Source organism: Coturnix japonica, chromosome 25 (assembly GCF_001577835.2).
Source record: "Coturnix japonica isolate 7356 chromosome 25, Coturnix japonica 2.1, whole genome shotgun sequence".
Classification (NCBI taxonomy): domain Eukaryota; kingdom Metazoa; phylum Chordata; class Aves; order Galliformes; family Phasianidae; genus Coturnix; species Coturnix japonica.
The window spans coordinates 1,274,579-1,285,595 of NC_029540.1; the positions used below are offsets into that span (position 1 = coordinate 1,274,579).

Consider the following 11,017-nt stretch of genomic DNA (forward strand, 5'->3'; position numbering starts at 1 on the left):
CTATGGAGCTCAAGCAGAGTTGGGCCATGCGTTGGGTTTGTCTTCACACAGCATCACCAAGAGGTTCCTGCAGGTAGGGGGGGGTTTGGGGCTGCCCACAAGCATTGGGGGCTCCCAATGGTGCCCAATGGGGAAGGAGCCATGCTCAGGGCTGTGAGGCTGTGGGTGCATCTTCCATCTCTTCTTTAGTTCTGGTGTGTGTCTGGTTCACAGGGTGAGAAACTGAGGGGCCTCCAACCCATGCTGGGGTTCTATTGTGCCCCCCTTGGATGGCTTTGATTGTGGGAGAGGAGGGTTATTTATTGTGGGATTGAAACGTGTCCTTATGGCGGAGCAGACTGAGAAAACATCATGCTGGATTTGTGTTAGAAGAGGAAAAAACAGGGAGGTGACTGGAATGGTCTCGAGGTCTGGAGTTGGAGTGTATTTATGTTCCTTCCAAGCACCCTGTGGTCCCTGTGTGTGCTTTGGGTCCCATCCAGTTCTGCTTGGGCCGTTCCCAGGTTGGTCTCATACAGCTCTGCCTGCCTGGTATGGATCTAATGGGATCTGGGGCTCCACCAGCATCAGCTCCACCACACAGACAGAGCCCATGACAACAAGAGGCCTCCAACAGCTGCTCCTCCATCCTTCCTTCCCTGCTTCCTATCTGGTGTGATAACACAAGCTCAGGTATCAGTGGTGCTCCCAGCCACTGATGGATTTACCACCACGACTTTGTTTCTATTGAGCTCAATGAATGGGGGACGTGCAGGAAAACTCCATCGTGTTTGCAAAGTCATTGGGCTTCAGTTTAGATGGAAGCTGCTGCAGCAGTTGGATCTTCTTCCATATCACCTCCGAGTGGAGAACTGCTGACCCTTTGCTCAATGAATTCTTTGCTACGACCCCATTGATGTGCAGAGGAGTCCTCAATCAGCTCCATAATCTGAATGATGCGACTGCAGAGCAATAATGGGAGCTGCCATCACCACCAGCTCCAAAGGGACTGCATGGAAATAGGGATGTCTGCTTTGCTCGAGCTTTCCCTGCCCCGGAGATGGGCACAGGGCTGCAATCTCCATCCCATGGAACCTCATAGGGCTCTTTGCTGAAGGAGATGTCACACATCAGCACCTTTGGGCCATACAAAGGTTATGCCTTCACCAGTGAAACAGCCAAAGCTGTTGCTCCAGGAGAGCTCAGACATTGAGCAGCTGCAGCAGAGCTCCATGGGGAGCTGAATGGGCTCGAGGGGCATCATAGAACCCCAGGGTGCTCCATGCTGTGGCTGGAGCAGCTCCTGCAGGTGGGGAGCCCACCTCCATCCCAGCTCTGAACACTGTCCCCCTTATCCAAATGACACCAGTATTTCCAACCCAAACCTGTGCATAGAGCAGTGTTAATGTGGCACCTGGAAGCTGATGGTGCTGCTGCCCCCCTTATCTAAATGACACCGGTGTTTCCAACCCAAACCTGTGCATAGAGCAGTGTTAGTGTGGCACCTGGAAGCTGAGGGTGCTGCTGTCCCCCCCTTATCCAAATGACACCAGTATTTCCAACCCAAACCCATGCATAAAGCAGTGTTAGTGTAGCACCTGGAAGCTGAGGGTGCTGCTGTCCCCCTTATCCAAATGACACCAGTATTTCCAACCCAAACCTGTGCATAGAGCAATGTTAATGTGGCACCTGGAAGCTGAGGGTGCTGCTGTCCCCCCCTTATCCAAATGACACCGGTATTTCCAACCCAAAGCTGTGCATAGAGCAGTGTTAATGTGGCACCTGGAAGCTGAGGGTGCTGCTGTCCCCCCCTTATCCAAATGACACTGGTATTTCCAACCCAAACCTGTGCTTAGAGCAGTGTGAATGTGGCACCTGGAAGCTGATGGTGCTGCTGTCCCCCTTATCCAAATGACACCAGTATTTCCAACCCAAAGCTGTGCATAGAGCAGTGTTAATGTGGCACCTGGAAGCTGAGGGTGCTGCTGTCCCCCTTATCCAAATGACACCAGTATTTCCAACCCAAACCTGTGCTTAGAGCAATGTTTGTCTAGCACCTGGAAGCTGAGGGTGCTGCTGTCCCCCCTTATCCAAATGACACAGGTATTTCCAACCCAAACCTGTGCACAGAGCAATGTTAATGTAGCACCTGGAAGCTGAGGGTGCTGCTCATGCCATGGGCTGATCTTTGGGCTCCCTGCACCCATCCCATGCTCTGCTGATGGTGCTTTGCTCTGTTTCAGAAGCTGGAGAGGTGTGTGGGCATCGTGACGTCGCTGACCAACGGGCTGTCAGAGCGGGAGGCCAACGATGCCCTCAATGCACACGTAAGTGACATCTCCCCTAAGGGGTGAAATTCAGCCTGGGAGGAGCAGTTCATGCTGTGCCAGCACAGAGAGCAAAGGGGGCATTAAGAGGGAACAGAACCTGCCGTGTTCTCCTTGCACTTCAAGAATCTAAAAGCCAAAACTCTGCGGCTTCCATCATTTCGGATTGGATTTGGGAGCTCAATTCCTTGCTCAGAGCTGAGCTTGCAGCAGCACGTGAGCACCGTGTGCTGCGGCTCCGTTTGCTTCTCACGTGCTCCCGGTGTTTGCATTGCTGATGTATTTTTGTCCTCTTACAGTGCTCAGCTTTTTCTTGGCCTCCAAACAAACCGAGTGCAGACCACTGGGAAGGGCAGCTCCAGCCCTTTGCTGAAGGATGGAGCATTTATTTCTATCTCTGCGTGCTCTTAAAATACTCTCCGCCACGCTGCAGACGTTACCGTATAAGGAGAGCTGTTGTGTTACATCCCAGCAGCTCTCAGATATGGCAGATGTGTTTTTTTCTTCCCCCAGAACACCTTGGGCTCTTGGAATGAATGGCACAAAGTTGCCTTTCCTTAATGGGAAGAGGGTTGGCACACAGAGCGCTGCATGGCCAGGCAGGTTGTCTCCTCTAAGAGGAGGCTCAGAGCTGCAATGCTGAGTGTTAATGTGCACCGTTGTGTTTGCAAAGCATCCTGAAACAGCCCCAAATCTCCTTGCACCACAAGGTTTGCATCAGTTCTACCAGTGCAAAGCTCAGGGAGGTGCCCGCCGTGTTTGCTCACCCACTTTGTGATTCCCTTCCATTGCATCAAGAGCAGCTTCCATCTATTTGCCTTCCTGACCGTCTCCTCCTGCTATTTGCCCACTGACACAGCTCCCTTCTCTTTCAGATATGTAAAGGAACCCCCCAACACGAGGAGATTTGCCTGGGCCTTTTCACTCTGGTCCTGACCGAACCCACTCAAGCACAGAAGGTAAAAGTTGTGCATCCAGTTGTGTGCACGGTGTTGCTGAGTGAGGAATTCTGCCTTCCCAGCAGCAGCTGTTGCCTGTGTGCAGCCCAGCGTGCAGTGTTTATAACAGCAGGACAGCAACATTGGGCTGTTCTGCTTTGCTTCCATCCCCATGCAGTGCTGCAGGGCCAAGGTGGGCTGCCACCATGGAGGGGTGGTTGTGTCCTTTCACAGCCCCAGGGTTAATTCATTTTCATGATGGGAGTTGAGTGTACAGAGGCTTCAAGAAGCTGTAGAACCTTCCCCAGCCTCTTGCTGCCCCTTGGAGGCCCAGCAGGGATCTTTGTGTTATAGGTTTGGCTGTAGATGCCTCCAGAAATAATGGGGCTCTGGAGGAGAGAAACATTCAATTCCTGGTGCAAATTGCGTCTTCCTCGTTTGGCCTCTATTAATTTCGCGGAGCAGATTTAATTTCTAAGCAACCCTTTTTTTTTTTTTATTATTATTATTCCTATTTTTATAACGCTGTTATAAAGGGGTGGTTTTGAAACCTGCTGTTTGCCCATCCCCACCGAGATGAATGCAGTGCGTTCTGAGCAGCTCGGTTGCTAACAGAAGGGAGCTGGAAGTGATGTGCAAACAGAAGTGATGTCCTGCTGTGGGAAGGGGAGCAGCTGAGGGGTCCTACAGGTCCTGGAAGGGCTGTGTGTGTTGGTGGGGGGGTTGGATGCATTGCTTTGACCAGGTATAGTGCAGGATTGAAGGGCTGAAGGAACTCAGTGTTGTGTTGTTAGGGATGCACAGCCCTGGGGCTGTGCTGGACTCAGGGTGGTGACTCATACCCTGTTCTCTCTTTTGATTTAATCACTGCTTTGAGGGCAGAGCTCTCCCTGCCCGAAGCAGCAGATCCAGATTAGCTCTGACTGTCTTTGCATTGAGGTCCCTGTCCCAGAAATCACATCTCAGAAGGAAATCACGCCTCTCCTGGGAGCCTCAAGGCTCCGCTGCTGGCAGCACTGGTGCAGGCTGGGTTTCTCTATGAGGGCTGCCTGTTTTGCTCCATCTCCTTCAAGCCTTCCTAAATCTATTGGCACAGTCCCTGCTGCCCTGCTCAGCCTCATGCCCTGACTGTGAGGTGTTGGCCATGTGAACCCCAGGGGGCTGAATTGGGACGCATCCTTCCTCCCTATAAGTGTGGGAGGCCACAAGCAGCTCTTATTGCTGACCCACGGGATGGTTCCCCTCCTCCGCATGGAAACAAATGTTCTCCTCTCCTCCAGGACACAGTGAACCTCAATTGGAAGGGAATGCCCAGAGCCCAAGAGCTGAGCGTGGGAGCAAAGGACTCGCAGGGCAGGTGCTTTGCTGGGCTGGCAGCGAGTCTGGCGAGCCGTGGTATTTAATCTGCCTGGCAATCACATTGCAAGGAGCCGAGTGGAGCCTCTGCAGTGCCTTCCCCTCTGTAATTTCCTTTGGCAAGGGGACAAGCAGCCCAGTTGTGTGTGACCAAGCTGGCAGGAGGACATACCTGCTGCCTGCAGCCATGGCAATGCAACGTGGCTGCTCCCGTTGCCTTTGTCAGGTCAGATCCTGGGAGCACAGTGCTTTTCTTTGGGGATAATTGGGTCTGCTGATCCCCTGGGCTCTGCTGTCAGCTCTGATTGCTGCCTGCTTGGTGTCCAGACAAGGTGGCAAGGGGCCAGCAGTGTTTTCCTGTTATATTTTGGGGGTGAATTTCTCCTTGCTTTGCTCACCTGCTCACAAGGAGGGGTTAACGATCACAGGGCATCTCATAGGGTGTGTGAGAGAGCTCTGAAATCAGTGCTGGGGCTCAGCACAGCCCTGTGTGCCTGCAGGAGCAGCAGAGCCACACGGGTGATGTGGGAGCAGCATTGCTTTGGGCCAAGTGTAGCCTCACCAATAGCAATAGCAAAGGGAAAGGTATTTGAGGTGGCTGTGGGGCCACTCCTGTTCTTGCTGGGCTGCATGATGCTGATACCCCATAGTGGCCCTTAAATTCAGCTGTATAAGTGGGGCTGGAGCTGCCCCAGCAGAGCGCTATGGGGTGAAGCTGCAGCTCTTCCCCCTCCCATCTCACTGCCTTGACACTCCAGCAGGGAGAGATTAGCTGTGCTAAACACATCCAGCTGTGAGCAGGGACACTTGACCGCCTTCAAACATCAAAGTGACAGCAGCTGATGTGTCAGGGCTGCCTCCTCTGCCTGGCACTTCTCCCTTTAATTAACACTCAGTGCGGAGCAGCTCTGAGATCTCCTGCCCTGAGCTGGGCTCCTTTCCCTGCTCCATGTCTGTTTAATTTCCCACCCCCTTCATTTAAAGCTCACCTTCATCACTTATCCCATCCCGTTAATTAAACATCCCTGTGTGAGCAGAATGGGGGGGGGGGAGAAGGCGATGGGTTGCTCACAGCTTTGGCAATAACCAAAGAATTCAGGTTCCCTCCCCATCCCTCAGTGCTGAGCCCTGAAGGTTGCCTCCATATCTTCCTATGGGTTATCACCACCATCCCCATGCCAGGGGCTGCAGGGTGGAGGGGTTTGGTGGGGGGGGGGGGTCCAATTTGGTTTGGTTTACTTGAAATCTGTTTAACCAGCGCTGCATGAAACAAGGAGGGAGGAAAACCGGAGCGCAGGAAACCTCATCAAAGGGATCTTCTGAGGCTTCATTAACTCCTCCAAAGGAGGATGCAGAGAGCAGAGCTCTGCTCTCTGGAATAGCGTGACATTTACCAGCACCAATTAACATTCGTGCAGAGCTACTTAGCAAATTACTTCCTAATCACCCTCCATCCCCCCCCCCGCTGTCCTGACCAGAGGAGGAAGGGAGAGCCAGCACCTTTGCTCTCTTGGCCTGGCTCGCTGCTCATAGTGGATGAGCTGTTTGTTAATTGATGCTTCCTGATGGACCCCTGTCTGCTTTTCCTCCCTGTTCTGGGTCCCTCCAGAGCTGCAGCTGAGATGGGGAGATGGTTCTGAGCCACCCAGCGGTGTCTGCTCTGCAATGGATTCAGGTCACCCCCCTGGAACCTGCTTTGCTTGTCCCTTCCCTGAGATGGTTCATTTGCTGTTATGTATTCAGGTTTTGCTTAAAAAATAGCAATAAAAGCATTGTTTTTCATTATGGCTCTTTTTATACTTCAGTGCTACCGGGACCTGGCTCTGGTGAGCCGAGATGGCATGAACATCGTCCTCAATAAGATCAATCAGATCCTCATGGAGAAGTACCTGAAGCTGCAGGATACCTGTCGCACCCAGGTGAGGGGGGCTGCCAACCTGGATTAGGGTGAGGAGGGGGGTGATGGGGCTGCCAACCTGGATTAGGGTGAGGAGGGGGGTGATGGAGCTGGGGGGGGGTCATGGGCTCAGCTGGAAGGGATGTGCTAAGGGTTGGGGGGGGCTGGGGGTGGTATTACATCCATGGTTCCCTTCTGTTTCTACCCAGCTGGTGTGGTTGCTGCGGGAGCTGGTGAAGAGCGGCGTGCTCGGTGCCGATGGTGTCTGTATGACCTTCATGAAGCAGATTGCAGGTGAGCTCAGCCACCCCAAGCAGTGGGGTATACACACACACACCCTGCTCAGAGCAACCAGGAGCAGAGATGGAGCCATGAGAGTCGCTCAGTCCCGACATCCTCCACCGGGAGCGAGTCAGGGAAGGAGCCAGGAGCCTTTTGGCAAGAGCTGGAGCCGCCAGGAAGAGCATCAGTTCCTGTTGGTGCCAGTTTCACCTCACTATAATACATGAGGGCACCAGGATCATCCTCAGTGCCTGCTCTGAGCTACGTGGGGTGGCACGAGTGATGTTAGCAGGGAGAGGGTTAACAGGAGGGTGGCAGCCCATCCAAAGAGCTGGGGTTGCCCATGGGGTCCTGCTATAAGCACTGCACACACACACACACACACACACACACACACACACACGCCTTTCCGGCTTTGCAGGAACGGTGCCTCTTCCTTGTTCCCTGCTCAGCCCCATTGCTGACGTCCAGGCTGCAGGAATCCGTGTCCCACCATAAAACCCTGACGCTGTGCTTTCATTGCGGTGGGGGCTGCACATTTGCAGTGTCTGCTCTTACAGGGGAGGAAGAAGGGGAGGGAGGGGACGCAGCCCTGAGCACCAGCCCTGTTGTGGCAGCACAAACAGAACCATTCCACAAACTGCTGCTGAAGGCATCCCTTGTTTCCTTGCTCACACCTCCCCATGCTGGGCCCCTTCTGTCCTGGCTGGGTGCCACCGTCCCCTTTTCGGTGCTTTATGATGCTTGAATTGTTTCGATCCCATTGTTTTTGGAGTCCCTCTGCTTCTTGCATTGCAGCAGCTCCAGGTCCTGCCCCACTTGTGGCCTTTGCTGGGGATGTCGGGCATTCCCTTTGTAAGCTGTGTCCCTTTGTAAGCTCAGCAGCTCACTGAATCTCAGCCCTTTTTGGCTTCTTTGAAAAGAGACTTCCCCATTCCTCACTCCATTTTGCACTAGTACCAAAGATCCCATTCATCCCCTACCTGTTGTGCTGTGCTTACACCCTATGAGCAGGCAGAGCCAGGCAGAGCCCTCCCTTAGCATTGCCCTGCGGTGTGACCTAAATGGCTTTGCTTTCCTGTCACCCCTTTTCCCTTTGCAGGGGGGGATGTGACAGCAAAGAACATCTGGCTGGCAGAGAACGTCCTGGAGATCCTGACAGAGCAGAGGTACCAATGGGACGGGGCAGGTGGGAGATTCCTTGCTGTGCTCAGGGCAGAGCTGGGCCAATGTCTGCAGTGATGGTGCCAATGGGGTTTCCTATACACAAACCCTCTGTGTGTGTCCCCCCCTGTGCCTCCATGTGTGTTTCCAGGCTGCAGTGTTCATTTCCAGCTCTGCAATCCCTCCTGTTGTGGGCTCATCCTCAGGTCCTTCCATTAAGCACCAACCTCAAGGGCTGCCTTGCACTGACAGTGCACGCGTGGCTCAGAGCTGAACCCAGGACTATTTTCCCCTGGAGCTTCCCCAGCCTGCGGGGGAGGTGTTCCTTTAGGGGGAGCAGGATGGACTTAATTGCCCAAAAAGCTTCCTGTGTGTAAACAGCTTTTCCAGGGCTGCAACTTCCATTTGGTGGGGACAAGCCAGTTGGGAAGCTTTGTCCTATGGGGGCTCCTCAGCCCTGTCCTATGGGCTCCTCAGCCCTGTCCTATGGGGGCTCCTCAGCCTTGTCCTATGGGGGCTCCTCAGCCCTGTCCTATGGGGGCTCCTCAGCGCTGTGTCCCTAGGGGCTGCCTCAGCCCTGTCTCATGGGGGTCTCAGCCCCTGTTCCTATGGGGGCTCCTCAGCCATGTCCTGTGGGGGCTCCTCAGCCCTGTCCTATGGGGGCTCCTCAGCCTTGTCCTATGGGCTCAGCCTTGTCCTATGGGCTCAGCACTCTCCTATGGGCTCAGCCTTGTCCTATGGTTGCAGCTTTGCTCCGGGCATAGGTTGTAATAGCAGCGATTTTCTCCTTGCCCTGGTGAGCTGTCGGGTGCTTAAAGTGTTTCTTTAGCCCTTAGAACAGCTGTGGTGCCACCTACTGCCCCAGTGTGCTGTGGAGGGACCCTTGGGGGGGGGGGACCCCACTGTCTCCTGGTCTCACCCCATTTCTGCTCCCCTTTAGCACTTCTGCACTCCCCCCCATGCTGAGCTCAGCTCCTCTGTCCCATCTGAGCCTCCCACCTCACCCTGCTGCCCGCCTGCGCTTTGCATGGAGCATCCCCTCTGCACGGAGCATCTCCACCCTGAGCACGGTGCAGCTCTTCCCTTGTAAAACCAATGGAGGAGCAGCTCCTGCCACATCTGCCTGCAGGGCTGGAGTTTGTCCCAGGAGCAGATGGGACAGGAGAAGCTTTGGCTGCTGATGAAGGCGCTGCTGGGTGTCCATGCATGAGGTGCAGAAGCACAAGGAGCGAGCTGAGGGTTGGGCATGGAGCCCGAGGTGCAACCTGCAGCTCTATGCCAGGATGCGCTTTGATTAAGGAGGAGAAGCAGAGCTTTAATTAAAGCCACTCGGGTGAAGGTCTGATTCCACATTGGGAGCGTTGAGTGCTTGCTTTAATTAAAACCAGGAGCAACAAAGCTTCGTCTGCAGCCTCACGGTGCTCAGCTGCTGCTGATGGCAGCTCCTCCCCAAGGGCTGTTGGTTCAATGGGTGCTGGGGGTCTGGGCATCCCCCCCCTTTATCCCCCTCCTCTTTTAGGACATTTTTCTTCCTTTTCTGCCCTACTCACAGTAGAAGGGCAGTGCTGACCCTGCAGCTCCCTGGGATCCCTTAATTACAGCCGCATCCTCCCTGGACTTAACCTTTGCACGGTGTCCAGCTGCTAATTAACATCTATCAGCACCCAGCCAGGAGCTTTCCCAGCCTCTCCCCCCCCTCCAACCCCATTGATTTAGGGCTGCTGACCCATTTGTCCCCACTCTGCGGCTCTTCAGGTGGCAGCAGCTCTGGGGCAGGCTGTGATTTAGGGCCATCAATCAGTGGGAGGCACCGGCCTGGCCCGTTCCTGGCACCAGGCGCCGACCAGGCAGCCTGACTGGGTCGGTTTTATGGACGGAGAGGATTTATTGTTACAGTCAGATAAGGGAGAGCAGAGAAAGCGGCACACCCAGACGGGTGGCTGAGAAACAAATCCGGCACCGCTCGCTGCCCTCCTGGGTGGAAAAGCAGAGCCTGGTGTGTGCTGTGTGCATTCAGATCCCCCTCATTCTTGCAGTGTGACCCCCCCAGGATGGCTTTTGGACCCCATTCATTCTACCCTCCTGCCTTATTCTATCCAGCTGTGCTTTGCTGCCTGCAGTCTGGGGCAGCAGCACCTCCATGGGAGCATATGGGGTCTGAAGATCCAGTGTGTGGGGCAGCAGCACCTCCATGGGAGCATATGGGGTCTGAAGATCCAGTGTACCTTGCTGTGCTGATGGGCATTGAAACGACCTGTTTCTTGCTGTGCTGATGGGCAAAGCTGCTCTCGTGGCATTGAAATGCCACCTGTTTGCAGAGCTGCTCCCTGTGTTTGCTGCTGAGCAATCACTGCTGCCTGTTCTGAGCTCTCATTGCTGCAGCAGTTGCCCTGGGGGTTGCAGAGGGGATGGATCAGTGCTGGAGGCTCTGAGATCTCTCAGATCAGAGCTTGGCTTTGCAATGCTCCTCTCCTCCAAGCTCAGTTCCTTCTGACCCATCTTATAGCGGCTGCAAATGCTTTGTATGGTTGGTTTTCACGCTTCCTTTGCAGAGAATGGGTGCTGAAGAGCAGCCTCCTGATAGCCATGGCCGTGTACACCTACCTGCGGCTCATCGTGGACCACCACGGCACCGCTCCGCTGCAAGCACTGCGACAGAAGGAGGTGGATTTCTGCATCTCCCTCCTCCGGGAAAGGGTGAGCAAAGCAAAGGATCTCTATGTGCACATTGTGTTCCTCCAGTGCTGCTAATGGGGGCTGTGCTGCTTCCTTTGGGTTCCATGCAGGCAGCTCGTGGCTTATACCCCCCCCAGCAAAGTCCTCCCCCCCATCCTTTCATAGAATAACCCAGGTTGGAAAAGACCTTGAAGATCATCAAGTCCAAACCCAGCCTAACCAGTACCCTATACTCATAGTTAGTGCCCTATACCCACAGTTAGTGCCCTATACCCACAGTTAGTGCCCTATACCCACAGTTAGTGCCCTATACCCACAGTTAGTGCCCTATACCCACAGTTTATACCGTAATACCTAGTTGTACCCTATACCTAGTACCCTGTCCCACTAACCCACAG

At 54.2% G+C, this 11,017-nt stretch overlaps 1 protein-coding gene across 1 annotated transcript in view; it reads left to right on the forward strand.

The window, feature by feature from the left end:
* Positions 1-2,216: 2,216 nt before the first annotated feature.
* INTS3 (integrator complex subunit 3) overlaps positions 2,217-11,017 on the forward strand; it is a gene marked incomplete at its 5' end in the record, with an annotated part of 34,681 nt that continues 25,880 nt past the window's right edge. The window contains 6 exons of the mRNA XM_015884354.1: positions 2,217-2,306; positions 3,182-3,265; positions 6,406-6,519; positions 6,707-6,791; positions 7,882-7,948; positions 10,496-10,640. Coding sequence (XP_015739840.1) covers positions 2,217-2,306; positions 3,182-3,265; positions 6,406-6,519; positions 6,707-6,791; positions 7,882-7,948; positions 10,496-10,640 — 585 coding nt within the window. The remainder of the gene's footprint in view (positions 2,307-3,181; positions 3,266-6,405; positions 6,520-6,706; positions 6,792-7,881; positions 7,949-10,495; positions 10,641-11,017) is intronic.